Source organism: Hyla sarda, chromosome 3 (assembly GCF_029499605.1).
Source record: "Hyla sarda isolate aHylSar1 chromosome 3, aHylSar1.hap1, whole genome shotgun sequence".
In the NCBI taxonomy this organism is placed as follows: domain Eukaryota; kingdom Metazoa; phylum Chordata; class Amphibia; order Anura; family Hylidae; genus Hyla; species Hyla sarda.
The window spans coordinates 300,061-314,164 of record NC_079191.1 but is presented as its reverse complement, the minus strand read 5'-3'; the positions used below and the strand labels follow the sequence as shown (position 1 = coordinate 314,164).

Here is a 14,104-nt window from a genome sequence, read left to right as displayed (position 1 = left end):
GTATACTACAAGAATGAGCGCACGGTATAAATACTATGAATAAATACCTATTATAAATGTCCCGTATACTACAAGAATGAGCGCACGGTATAAATACTATGAATAAATACCTAATATAAATGTCCCGTATACTACAAGAATGAGCGCACGGTATAAATCCTATGAATAAATACCTAATGTAAATGCCCCGTATACTACAAGAATGAGCGCACGGTATAAATCCTATGAATAAATACCTAATGTAAATGCCCCGTATACTACAAGAATGAACGCACGGTATAAATACTATGAATAAATACCTAATATAAATGCCCCGTATACTACAAGAATGAGCGTACGGTATAAATACATGGTATAAATGAAAGCACAGTAAAATCATGGTATAAACGCAACGCTACACAAGTATGAAGTAGGCAACAAGGGACGCCGAGCCTGCACCACCTGACGTAGGCTGAGGAAAAGCAAGACTCTAGTACAGTGTGCGGCTCTGGAACTCCAAAAATTTGGTGGGAGATTCGAATGCCAGATACAGCGGCTTCCACAAATACGTCACGTACACCCCGCCTTAGAGTTATATACTCACGTGACTCCTGTAACCCCACCTAGAGGTGGAGGAGTGTGGAATACTCACGCCCCTCACACAAATACAGCTTTAACAGGCTTAATACTTGTCATATACCTTTAAATACTGTTGTCATGCATTGTAACCAAGGAAGGTATCAGGGACCATGTGACCTACAGGGTGACCTACGGGACCCCTCCAGAGTCTCCCCCAAATAAGCCCTGGGTGGAGCCAGTTCAGTCTCTTGAAGTCTTTGCTGAGATTCAGTACAGTCAAGTCCGGTGAGAGATTGTCTGGTGTCCTGAGGAGGCCCAAGGCCGACCACACATCCACGAGTCCACTGCCCCACAGGTGAACGTCAAAACCTGGAAAGCTACAAATGGGGTGAAGTCAGTCCCAGTCAAGTCAGTCAAGATAAATTTGTCAGAGTCAGAGTGGAAAGTCAGAGTGGAAATGCATCAAATTGCCCAAGTCCACTAGAAGTCCCAGCGAGCCCTAAGGTCTCTGAAGTCACTGGTCACCTCCGCGGGCCTGGCTAAGCTGTATAGACTGTTACACCTGTCTGACTCAGTAAAGCTGCCGTTATTCCGTAATTTGGCGTCAGAGTCATTATTTACCCCCGTGCCTAGCCCAGTATCCAGTGGTACACCTTCAGGTGGTGAAGAGGTTAAACCACGCCCTGGCGTCACAAACACAAGGGGTTAATGCCATCTGCCCCTAGGGTAATTCCATCTGCCCTCATCAAACCCTCACCACAGTAGTAGTTGTCGTAGCAGCAGTAGTAGTAATGGTATTAGTAGTAATAGCAGTAGTGGTAGTAGTAGTAGTAGTAGCAGTAGTAGTAGTGGTAATAGTAGTAATAGCAGTAGTGGTAGTAGTAGTAGTAGCAGTAGTAGTAGTGGTAATAGTAGTAATAGCAGTAGTGGTAGTAGCAGCAGTAGTAGTAGTGGTAATAGTAGTAATAGCAGTAGTGGTAGTAGTAGTGGTGGTAGTAGTAGTAGTAGTGTTAGTGGTAGTATTAGTGGTAGTAGTAGCAGTAGTAGTAGTGGTAGTAGTAGCAGTAGTAGTAGTGGTAGTAGTAGTGGTGGTAGTAGTAGTAATAGCAGTAGTAGTGGTGGTAATAGTAGTAATAGCAGTAGTAGTAGTGGTAATAGTAATAATAGCAGTAGTAATAGTGGTAGTAGTAGCAGTAGTAGTGGTGGTAGTAGTGGTGGTAGTAGAAGTAGTAGTAGTGGTGGTAGTAGTGGTGGTAGTAGAAGTAGTAGTAGTGGTGGTAATAGTAGTAATAGCAGTAGTAGTGGTGGTAATAGTAATAATAGCAGTAGTAGTAGTGGTAGTAGTAGTAGTAGTAGTGGTGGTAGTAGTAGTAGTGGTAGTAGTAGTAGTAGTAGTAGTAGTGGTAGTAGTAGTAATAGCAGTAGTAGTGGTGGTAATAGTAGTAATAGCAGTAGTAGTGGTGGTAATAGTAATAATAGCAGTAGTAGTAGTGGTAGTAGTAGCAGTAGTAGTGGTGGTAGTAGAAGTAGTATTAGTGGTGGTAGTAGTGGTAGTAGTAGCTGTAGTAGTGGTGGTAGTAGTGGTGTTAGTAGAAGTAGTAGTAGTGGTGGTAGTAGTGGTAGTAGTAGTAATAGCAGTAGTAGTGGTGGTAATAGTAGTAATAGCAGTAGTAGTGGTGGTAATAGTAATAATAGCAGTAGTAGTAGTGGTAGTAGTATCAGTAGTAGTGGTGGTAGTAGTAGTAGTAGTAGTGGTAGTAGTAGTAATAGCAGTAGTAGTGGTGGTAATAGTAGTAATAGCAGTAGTAGTGGTGGTAATAGTAATAATAGCAGTAGTAGTAGTGGTAGTAGTAGCAGTGGTAGTAGTGGTAGTAGTAGCAGTAGTAGTGGTGGTAGTAGTGGTAGTAGTAGCAGTAGTAGTGGTGGTAGTAGTGGTGGTAGTAGAAGTAGTAGTAGTGGTGGTAGTAGTGGTAGTAGTAGCAGTAGTAGTGGTGGTAGTAGTGGTGGTAGTAGAAGTAGTAGTAGTGGTGGTAGTAGTAGCAGTAGTAGTGGTGGTAGTTGTGGTAGTAGTAGTAGTAGTAATAGTAGTAGTAGCAGTAGTAGTAGTGGTAGTAGTAGTAATAGCAGTAGTAGTAGTGGTAGTAGTAGCAGTAGTAGTGGCGGTAATAGTAGTAATAGCAGTAGTAGTGGTGGTAATAGTAGTAATAACAGTAGTAGTGGTGGTAATAGTAGTAATAGCAGTAGTAGTAGTGGTAGTAGTAGTAGTAGTGGTAGTAGTAGCAGTAGTAGTAGTGGTGGTAGTAGTAGTAGTAGTAGTGGTAATAGTAGTAATAGCAGTAGTAGTGGTAATAGTAGTAATAGCAGTAGTAGTGGTGGTAATAATAGTAATAGCAGTAGTAGTGGTGGTAATAGTAGTAATAGCAGTAGTAGTGGTGGTAATAGTAGTAGTAGTAGTAGTAGTAGTGGTAGTAGTAGTAGCAGTAGTAGTGGTAGTAGTAGCAGTAGTAGTGGTGGTAATAGTAGTAATAGCAGTAGTAGTAGTGGTGGCAGTGGTAGTAGTAGTGGAAGTAGTGGTAGTGGTGGCAGTGGTAGTAGTAGCAGTAGTAGTAGTGGTAGTAGTGGTGGTGGTAGTAGTAGTAGAAGTGGTAATAGTAGTAATAGCAGTAGTAGTGGTGGTAATAGTAGCAATAGCAGTATTAGTGGTGGTAATAGTAGTAATAGCAGTAGTAGTAGTAGTGGTAGTAGTAGCAGTAGTAGTAGTAGTAGTAGTAGTAGTAGTAGTGGTAGTAGTAGTAGTAGTGCTAGTAATAGCAGTAGTGGTGGTGGTAATAGTAGTAATTGCAGTAGTAGAAGTAGTAGTAGTGGTTGTAATAGTAGTAATAGCAGTAGTAGTAGTAGTAGTAATAGCAGTAGTAATAGTAGTAGTAGTAGTGGTAGTAGTAATAGCAGTAGTAGTGGTAGTAATAGTAGTAATAGCAGTAGTGGTAGTAGTAGCAGTAGTAGTAGTGGTAATAGTAGTAATAGCAGTAGTAGTAGTGGTAGTAGTAGCAGTAGTAGTAGTGGTAATAGTAGTAATAACAGTAGTAGTGGTGGTAATAGTAGTAATAGCAGTAGTAGTAGTAGTAGTGGTAGTAGTAGTAGTAGTGGTGGTAGTGGTAGTAGTAGCAGTAGTAGTAGTGGTGGTAGTAGTAGTAGTGGTAATAGTAGTAATAGCAGTAGTAGTGGTGGTAATAGTAGTAATAGCAGTAGTAGTAGTGGTAGTAGTAGTTGTAGTAGTAGTAGTGGTGGTAGTGGTAGTAGTAGCAGTAGTAGTAGTGGTAGTAGTGGTGGTAGTATTAGTAGTAGTAGTGGTAATAGTAGTAATAGCAGTAGTAGTGGTGGTAATAGTAGTAATAGCAGTAGTAGTGGTGGTAATAGTATTAATAGCAGTAGTAGTGGTGGTAATAGTAGCAATAGCAGTAGTAGTGGTGTTAATAGTAGTAAAAGCAGTAGTGGTAGTGGTAGTAGTAGCAGTAGTAGTGGTGGTAATAGTAGTAATAGCAGTAGTAGTAGTGGTAGTAGTAGTGGTAGTAGTGGTAGTAGTAGTAGTGGTATCAATAGCAGTAGTAGTGGTGGTAATAGTAGTAACAACAGTAGTAGAAGTAGTAGTAGTAGTAGTAGTAGTGGTAGTAATAGCAGTAGTAGTGGTTGTAATAGTAGTAATAGCAGTAGTAGTAGTGGTAATAGTAGTAATAGCAGTAGTAGTAGTAGTAGTGGTAGTAGTAATAGCAGTAGTAGTGGTAGTAATAGCAGTAGTAATAGTAGTAGTAGTAGTGGTAGTAGTAATAGCAGTAGTAATGGTAGTAATAGCAGTAGTAGTAGTGGTAGTAGTAGCAGTAGTAGTAGTGGTAATAGTAGTAATAGCAGTAGTAGTAGTGGTAGTAGTAGCAGTAGTAGTAGTGGTAGTAGTAGTAGTGGTAGTAATAGCAGTAGTAGTGGTGGTAATAGTAGTAATAGCAGTAGTAGAAGTAGTAGTAGTGGTGGTAGTAGTAGTAGTAGTAGTGGTAGTAATAGCAGTAGTAGTGGTTGTAATAGTAGTAATAGCAGTAGTAGTAGTGGTAATAGTAGTAATAGCAGTAGTAGTGGTAGTAGTAGTAGTAGTAGTAGTAGTAGTAGTAGTAGTAGTAGTGGTAGTGGTAGTAGTAATAGCAGTAGTAGTGGTAGTAGTAATAGCAGTAGTAGTGGTAGTAATAGCAGTAGTAATAGTAGTAGTAGTAGTGGTAGTAGTAATAGCAGTAGTAATGGTAGTAATAGCAGTAGTAGTAGTGGTAGTAGTAGTAATAACAGTAGTAGTGGTGGTAATAGTAGTAATAGCAGTAGTAATGGTAGTAATAGCAGTAGTAGTAGTGGTAGTAGTAGCAGTAGTAGTAGTGGTAATAGTAGTAATAACAGTAGTAGTGGTGGTAATAGTAGTAATAGCAGTAGTAATGGTAGTAGTAGTAGTGGTAGTAGTAGCAGTAGTAGTAGTGGTAATAGTAGTAATAGCAGTAGTAGTGGTGGTAATAGTAGTAATAGCAGTAGTAGAAGTAGTAGTAGTGGTAGTAGTAGTAGTAGTGGTAGTAATAGCAGTAGTAGTGGTTGTAATAGTAGTAATAGCAGTAGTAGTAGTGGTAATAGTAGTAATAGCAGTAGTAGTAGTAGTGGTAGTAGTAGTAGTAGTAGTAGTGGTAGTAGTAATAGCAGTAGTAGTGGTAGTAATAGCAGTAGTAATAGTAGTAGTAGTAGTAGTGGTAGTAGTAATAGCAGTAGTAATGGTAGTAATAGCAGTAGTAGTAGTGGTAGTAGTAGCAGTAGTAGTAGTGGTAATAGTAGTAATAGCAGTAGTAGTAGTGGTAGTAGTAGTGGTAGTAGTGGTAGTAGTAGTAGTGGTATCAATAGCAGTAGTAGTGGTGGTAATAGTAGTAACAACAGTAGTAGAAGTAGTAGTAGTAGTAGTAGTAGTGGTAGTAATAGCAGTAGTAGTGGTTGTAATAGTAGTAATAGCAGTAGTAGTAGTGGTAATAGCAGTAGTAGTGGTAGTAGTAGTAGTAGTAGTAGTAGTAGTAGTAGTAGTGGTAGTAGTAATAGCAGTAGTAGTGGTAGTAATAGCAGTAGTAATAGTAGTAGTAGTGGTAGTAGTAATAGCAGTAGTAATGGTAGTAATAGCAGTAGTAGTAGTGGTAGTAGTAGCAGTAGTAGTAGTGGTAATAGTAGTAATAGCAGTAGTAGTAGTGGTAGTAGTAGCAGTAGTAGTAGTGGTAGTAGTAGTAGTGGTAGTAATAGCAGTAGTAGTGGTGGTAATAGTAGTAATAGCAGTAGTAGAAGTAGTAGTAGTGGTGGTAGTAGTAGTAGTAGTAGTGGTAGTAATAGCAGTAGTAGTGGTTGTAATAGTAGTAATAGCAGTAGTAGTAGTGGTAATAGTAGTAATAGCAGTAGTAGTGGTAGTAGTAGTAGTAGTAGTAGTAGTAGTAGTAGTAGTGGTAGTAGTAATAGCAGTAGTAGTGGTAGTAGTAATAGCAGTAGTAGTGGTAGTAATAGCAGTAGTAATAGTAGTAGTAGTAGTGGTAGTAGTAATAGCAGTAGTAATGGTAGTAATAGCAGTAGTAGTAGTGGTAGTAGTAGTAATAACAGTAGTAGTGGTGGTAATAGTAGTAATAGCAGTAGTAATGGTAGTAATAGCAGTAGTAGTAGTGGTAGTAGTAGCAGTAGTAGTAGTGGTAATAGTAGTAATAACAGTAGTAGTGGTGGTAATAGTAGTAATAGCAGTAGTAATGGTAGTAGTAGTAGTGGTAGTAGTAGCAGTAGTAGTAGTGGTAATAGTAGTAATAGCAGTAGTAGTGGTGGTAATAGTAGTAATAGCAGTAGTAGAAGTAGTAGTAGTGGTAGTAGTAGTAGTAGTGGTAGTAATAGCAGTAGTAGTGGTTGTAATAGTAGTAATAGCAGTAGTAGTAGTGGTAATAGTAGTAATAGCAGTAGTAGTAGTAGTGGTAGTAGTAGTAGTAGTAGTAGTGGTAGTAGTAATAGCAGTAGTAGTGGTAGTAATAGCAGTAGTAATAGTAGTAGTAGTAGTAGTGGTAGTAGTAATAGCAGTAGTAATGGTAGTAATAGCAGTAGTAGTAGTGGTAGTAGTAGCAGTAGTAGTAGTGGTAATAGTAGTAATAGCAGTAGTGGTAGTAGTAGCAGTAGTAGTAGTGGTAATAGTAGTAATAGCAGTAGTAGTAGTGATAGTAGTAGCAGTAGTAGTAGTGGTAGTAGTAGTAATAGCAGTAGTAGTAGTGATAGTAGTAGCAGTAGTAGTAGTGGTAGTAGTAGTAATAGCAGTAGTAGTAGTGATAGTAGTAGCAGTAGTAGTAGTGGTAATAGTAGTAATAACAGTAGTAGTTGTGGTAATAGTAGTAATAGCAGTAGTAGTAGTAGTAGTGGTAATAGTAGTAATAACAGTAGTAGTGGTGGTAATAGTAGTAATAGCAGTAGTAGTGTTAGATATAGTCGCAGTATACAGTGGTTTCCTATGTTTGGAGTGGAGGACGGTGATTCTGCTGCACATTTGCATGATGCTCCTTCCCCAGGTGACTGATGCTGACAGCCGCTCACTTCATTACTGTGATGAATGATGAATTGGCCGGTGACAGCCATTGTTCTCCTGTGTCTGCCCATCACCATTTGTCATCAGCAAGTGGAGGGGGATCACCGTAAGGTGGGTACAGCCATACGGGGGGAGATCAATGTAAGGTGGGTACAGCCTTACGGGGGGGAGATCAATGTAAGGTGGGCACAGCCATACGGGGGGGAGATCAATGTAAGGTGGGTACAGCCATACGAGGGGAGATCAATGTAAGGTGGGTGCAGCCATACGGGGGGGAGATCAATGTAAGGTGGGTGCAGCCATAATGGGGGGCGATTAATGTAATGTGGGTACAGCCATACAGGGGGGGCGGGATCAATGTAAGGTGGGTGCAGCCATAATGGGGGGAATCACAGGTGGGTACAGCCATATGGGGGGGTTTGCCATAGGACTGGAGGCTCACGTAAAGGTTTGGTCTTAGTTACCGTTACATTGAGGACCAATTCTGATGATGTCACTGCCATATTTTTTTTAATCATTATTCACATTCTATGGATATTATAGAAATCCTATCTTGTATTATACGGGCCTCTTCCATTACTAGACCTGGGGGTGCCCATAGTGATATAGTGGACCCTCATCCTTGAGCATCTTTGGGGACCCTGGGTGGGATGTTCTTATTTCCAGGCTGTTCCCATCTGTCTTTCCTGCACTTTAGGATGTGAGGGACGACATGAAGGTCCCAGGAATGATCCATGTTAGAATTTAGTGATGGCTCCTTTGCCAGGATGTGTCACTTTCTTGGATACAACTATTGGGGACCAGATCTATTGGAGACCAGATCTCTTGGTCACCAGATCTATTTGGGACCAGATCTATTGATGACCAGCTCCAATGCTGAGCAGATCTATTGGTGAGGAGATCTATTGGTCCCCAGATCTATTGGTCACTAGATTTATTGGGAACCAGATCTATTGGGAACCAGATCTATTGATGACCAGCTCCAATGGTAAGCAGATCTATTGGTCACCAGATCTATTGGTCACCAGATCTATTTGGGACCAGATCTATTGATGACCAGCTCTAATGGTGAGCAGATCTATTGGTGAGCAGATCTATTGGTCACCAGATCTATTGGTCACTAGATCTACTGGGAACCAGATCTATTAGTGACCAGATGATAGCACAGTGTTCTACGAATTGTATTTATGGAGAGGAATCTCCCGTTTTCTCTGCTCCGTGTAGTCGCCTACCGTATTATGCAATTTCTATGGGGAATGAAAGTGACAGCCCACCGGTGATGTCCTACAAAAACAAACCAAACACTTTAACCCCTCAGTGGTTCCTGCCTGGTTTAGTAACTTATGTCCCTTCTCTTCTGTCTCTTGTAGGACAATATGAGTATAATAGTGAAGCAGGTGTGGGATTTCCAGCAGCGCAGTCGTAGAGCTGCTGCCGGTAAGATCACTAACATCATCTATGGGGACTGGTTTATCTTGATCATCTTCTTACAAATGTCTATCATAAAGCAAATAGAGCAGTATATAAATGGGCAGGACCAGCCTTAGAGGGGCCTTACCTGTACAGTTGCACAGAGTCCATTAGATACCCCCATCTGAAGGAGAGGTAAGTCATGTACGTTGTCATTCTATTCATTCTCTATAGAAGCCGCCAAAGAGAGACGGACACTATCTATAGGTTCATAACAAAGATCTGAGACCCCTATATTGTGAATAGGGGATAATTGTTTCAGGATATCCCTTTCATTGTATTTGAGTATTATATAGCCATAGTACAGAATTGTTGTTATACTTTAGGGTAGAGCCGTTGTTTGGTCACTGTTTCGGGGGATTATTTAAACCCAGTACGGTACTAGTAGTTAGACACAGCACATTATTTTATGTATGATTTCTGGGGAATCACTATCACTGACATGTAGGTTCTGTTAATGGCCCCATCAAACATCTATGATTCAGGATAACTTATGTCCCCTAATGATGCCACTAGGTGGGAGAAATGTGTAGGGACCATATTAAGAAGTTAGTCTGTTTTGTGTGCATTAGCTGGGGAAGCCAAAATGACTTGTTAGGGGTACTTACCGTATACTGTAAATGGGATTTGATTATAATCGAGCGCAGTCGACAATGTTGACTTATTATGGGTGAGGCTATTTATTACAATGAGAGGGCAAAGAGGTGGGGCTTTGTATTTGGACCACAAATACATTTTTCAAATTGGAGTGTCTTCTCTATAGCTCATACCATACAGTTTAGACAGACCGAGACATTTCCAACTAGACTAAAGGAAAGAAACAAAATCCCCTTTTATACAGGAGCCTGGGGTTCACTTTGGAGACACATTCAGTCATATAAAAATATGTTCTCTCTTCCATTGATTTAGAGAACATTACTGCCGGTGCTGGACGAGCCTCGGCCTCAACCAAGGGTGAAATGTTGTTTTAAGTGGATTCCTCTAAAAATTTTAGACTAAGTCTCCAAGTCAATAGCAAATAGTAAATTTGATATTACAGGATGGATGGGTGGCTCTTCAATAGAACCAGTGTCTAGAAATTATTATCTGTAACAGTAAAGATCTTCATTGTACACACAAAGAAGATTCCAACATTGCACGTTGGTGGAATCCATGACTGGTGAAGCCCATGACTTGTGAGAAGATCACACTGGTGGAGTCCTTGACGTGTGAGAAGATCACACTGGTGGAGTCCATGACTTGTGAGAAGATCACACTGGTGGAGTCCATGACTTGTGAGAAGATCGCACTGGTGAAGTCCATGACCTGTGAGAAGATCACACTGGTGAAGCCCATGACTTGTGAGAAGATCACACTGGTGAAGCCCATGACTTGTGAGAAGATCACACTGGTGAAGCCCATGACTTGTGAGAAGATCACACTGGTGGAGTCCATGACTTGTGAGAAGATCACACTGGGGGAGTCCATGACTTGTGAGAAGATCACACTGGTGGAGTCCATGACTTGTGAGAAGATCACACTGAGGAGTCCATGACTTGTGAGAAGATCACATTGGTGAAGTCCATGACTGGTTAGAAGATCACACTGGTGGAGTCCATGACTTGTGAGAAGATCACACTGGTGAAGCCCATGACTTGTGAGAAGATCACACTGGTGAAGCCCATGACTTGTGAGAAGATCACACTGGTGGAGTCCATGACTTGTGAGAAGATCACACTGGGGGAGTCCATGACTTGTGAGAAGATCACATTGGTGAAGTCCATGACTGGTTAGAAGATCACACTGGTGGAGTCCATGACTTGTGAGAAGATCACACTGAGGAGTCCATGACTTGTGAGAAGATCACATTGGTGAAGTCCATGACTGGTTAGAAGATCACACTGTGGAGTCCATGACTTGTGAGAACATCGCACTGGTGGAGTCCTTGACTTGTGAGAAGATCACATTGGTGAAGTCCATGACTGGTGAGAAGATCACACTGTGGAGTCCATGACTTGTGAGAAGATCACACTGGTGGAGTCCATGACTTATGAGAAGATCACATTGGTTGAGTCCATGACTTGTGAAGAGATCTCATCTGTGGTATTCCTGACTTGCGGAAGATCACATTGGTGAAGTCAAGATGATCTTCTAAAAGGGATATATTGCCCTGTTGAGATCCTCCTTGGTGATGTCAGTCACTGTTGACAAAGCCCTGTCCCCGTGATTTCCAGTTTACAGCCCATGTTCGGTTTGATAACAGAGTCTGGTTTTATTTTACTTCTCTATAATTAACACTTAATATTAAAGTTGTTGTTTGTTTGTTTTCCTTTCAAGTGAAGCCTCCGGCTTGTTACATCCCGTTTATAGCCAATGGACTGACCTTCAGCTCATGCACTATGTATGGACAGACCAGGACCTATTGGTGCTCCACCACAGACAGCTTTGACAGAGATGGGCTATGGAGCTGGTGCAATGGACCAGGTGAGACAAGTCAGGTTCTTGCACTTATCTGTGTCTTATTTCTAGCATAGCTACAGGACTGAAACCCCCTCTGTGCTGTGGTCACCCCATGGATGACTCCAGATCATGGTTACTTACCAAACAAAGGGCAGTTACCATATGGCTCCAGTCCCACCATGAGGACTTGATATTATTCCATATAGAACACTGCTGAGAAGTCCTGAAAAAAGTCCTATTTGGGGTAAGAAAGGACTGGAGTTGAGGAACACTGGTCTAGGGATCATTGCAGGGTTCACACCTACCTAAAATAACATGAATTTCCCCACTATTGGTGATGGCAGGTCCAGCTCTGCCCAAGTAGTTGTATGAGATTTGGAGATGGCAGGTGACCATGTCACCTTCACAAGGACTTCACATGACACCTGAGAGATAACAGGAAACTAGCAGTATTATGAGCGCTGCTCCGATATAAGATACACCGATAGTGAGCATGACGTGTCTTCACATAGGAGGAAGGTCACCACTTCTTGTCTATAAATCATTACGTCTCCATCACTCCCTTCATTGCATTATTTATGTCTTTCAGGAACTAACAGTGCGGCAGCATGTGTATTTCCCTTCCAGTATCTGGGGGTGCTACACACCGCCTGTATTCTGCATCCCACTGGCTACACTTGGTGCTCCGCCACATCCAACTATGACCGTGACGGTCAGGGCATCTACTGTCTGGCAGTCGGTAACGTGTCAGAGCTTTATCCTGAGTATTTCACCTGTGTATTAATGAACTTCTAAACCCCTCAGACGACGTCTATGACCAGTTCTTATTATATATGAGCCTCCTCCTTTCCTTCCATTCTTCTCTTATCCTCTTTCTTCTTCTTTCTCTTATTGTTTCCATTATCCTTCCTTTCCTCCTTCTTCTCTTTTCTCTCTTCCCTCCTTTATTCTCTTTTTCCCCACTTCCTTTTCTTTTTTTCCTTCCTTTCCTCTTTCCATCCTTCCTTTTTCTCTTTTTTCCTTCCTTCCTTCCTTCTTTTTCTCCTTCTCTTCTTTCTGACTTCCATTTTACTTCCTTCCCTCCTTCCTTCCTTCCCTCCTACTCTTATTTCTCACTTCCTTTTCTCTTCCCTTCCTCCTTCTTCCATCCTTACTTTCCTCCTTCTTTTTCTCTCTATTTCCTAACTTCCTTTTTTCTTTCCTACCTTCCCACGTTGTCTTCTTCCTCACTTACTTTCTTTCTTTCTTTTTCTTCTTCCGCCATTTATTTTTTCCTTCCTTTCATCCCCCTTGCCTTTTCCCTTCTTTTCTTCCTTTCCTTCCTTCCTTTGATCCTTCTTTTCTGTTTCCATCCTTTCCTCCTTTCTTCCTTCCCTTCCCCCTTCTTTCCTTCCCTCCTTCCTCCATTTCTTTTTCATCCCTTTCATTCTCCTTGTCCTTTCCATTCTTTTCTACAATATATATCTTTTGAACCTTTTTGTTACTTCATTTGAAGATTTCAGAATATCTATGGCCACCAACATGTCTACCCCCACATCTGTCACCACGTCGACCACCACATCTGTCGTCACGTCTTCCACCACATCTTCCACCACATCTGTCGCCATGTCTGCCGCCACGTCTGCCACCACATCTGTTGCCACGTCTGCCACCACATCTGTTGCCACGTCTGCCACCACATCTGTCGCCACGTCTGCCACCACATCTGTCGCCACATCTTCTACCACATCTGTCACCACGTCTGCCACCACATCTGTCACCACGTCTGCCACCACATCAGCCACCACTGCATTGAGTGTGGTATCAGAGACAACCCTCAGTATGGTCTCAGACTCACCCACCACATATGTGAGTGCCATCAATCAGGTGGACCCATCAGGGTCTACATCACCACCGCTGGAGACCAGCCAAACCTCTGCCCCCACATACCTACCTGATACCAGTCTACAGCCACCCTCACCCACCACCCAAGCCATGGGACTTACAACATCTACGGAAAACCAGAGCCCAGGTAAGAGAACATACGACTGTCTCTGTCCCCAACATTCTCAGCGCAGTCCTCTCTCCTGAAATACTCTGTGCTAGGGTTGTTGTTGCCTTCTGAGAACACCTGGTTGGCTGATGGTTGGCTATGTCCTGGATATGCTCCTAAACTTCTAATGGTTTGGTTTAGTGACTGAATAATACCACCATACATTGACTGAATAATACCACCATACAGTGACTGAACAATACCACCATACAGTGACTTAATAATACCACCATACAGTGACTGAATAATACCACCATTGTACAGTGACTGAATAATACAACCATACAGTGACTGAATAATACCACCATACATTGACTGAATAATACCACCATACAGTGACTGCATAATACCACCATACAGTGAATGAATAATACCACCATACAGTGACTGAATAATACCACCATACAGTGACTGAATAATATCACCATACAGTGACTGAATAATACCTCCATACAGTGACTGAATAATACCACCACACAGTGACTGAATAATACCACCATACAGTGACTGAATAAAACTGCCATACAGTGACTGAATAATATCACCATACAGTGACTGAATAATACCACCATACAGTGACTGCATAATACCGCCATACAGTGACTGAATAATACCACCATACAGGAACTGAATAATACCGCAATACAGTGACTGAATAATACCGCAATACAGTGACTGAATAATACCGCCATACAGTGACTGAATAATACCGCCATACAGTGACTGAATAACACCACCATACAGTGACTGCATAATACCTCCATACAGTGACTGCATAATACCACCATACAGTGACTGAATAACACCATTGTTCAGTGACTCAATAATACCACCATACTGTGACTGAATAATACCACCATACAGTGACTGAATAATACCACCATACAGTGACTGAATAATACCACCATACAGTGACTGAATAATACCGCCATACAGTGACTGAATAATACCCCCATACAGTGACTGAATAATACCACCATACAGTGACTGAATAATACCAC

General features: G+C 41.6%; 1 protein-coding gene across 1 annotated transcript in view; it reads left to right on the top strand.

The window, feature by feature from the left end:
• The window catches only part of LOC130360440 (adhesion G-protein coupled receptor F3-like), a 114,184-nt gene that overhangs the window by 75,056 nt on the left and 25,024 nt on the right, over positions 1-14,104 (top strand). The window contains exons 2-4 of the mRNA XM_056562929.1: positions 8,533-8,599; positions 10,949-11,095; positions 11,661-11,810. Of these exons, the coding sequence (XP_056418904.1) occupies positions 8,533-8,599; positions 10,949-11,095; positions 11,661-11,810 (364 nt within the window). The remainder of the gene's footprint in view (positions 1-8,532; positions 8,600-10,948; positions 11,096-11,660; positions 11,811-14,104) is intronic.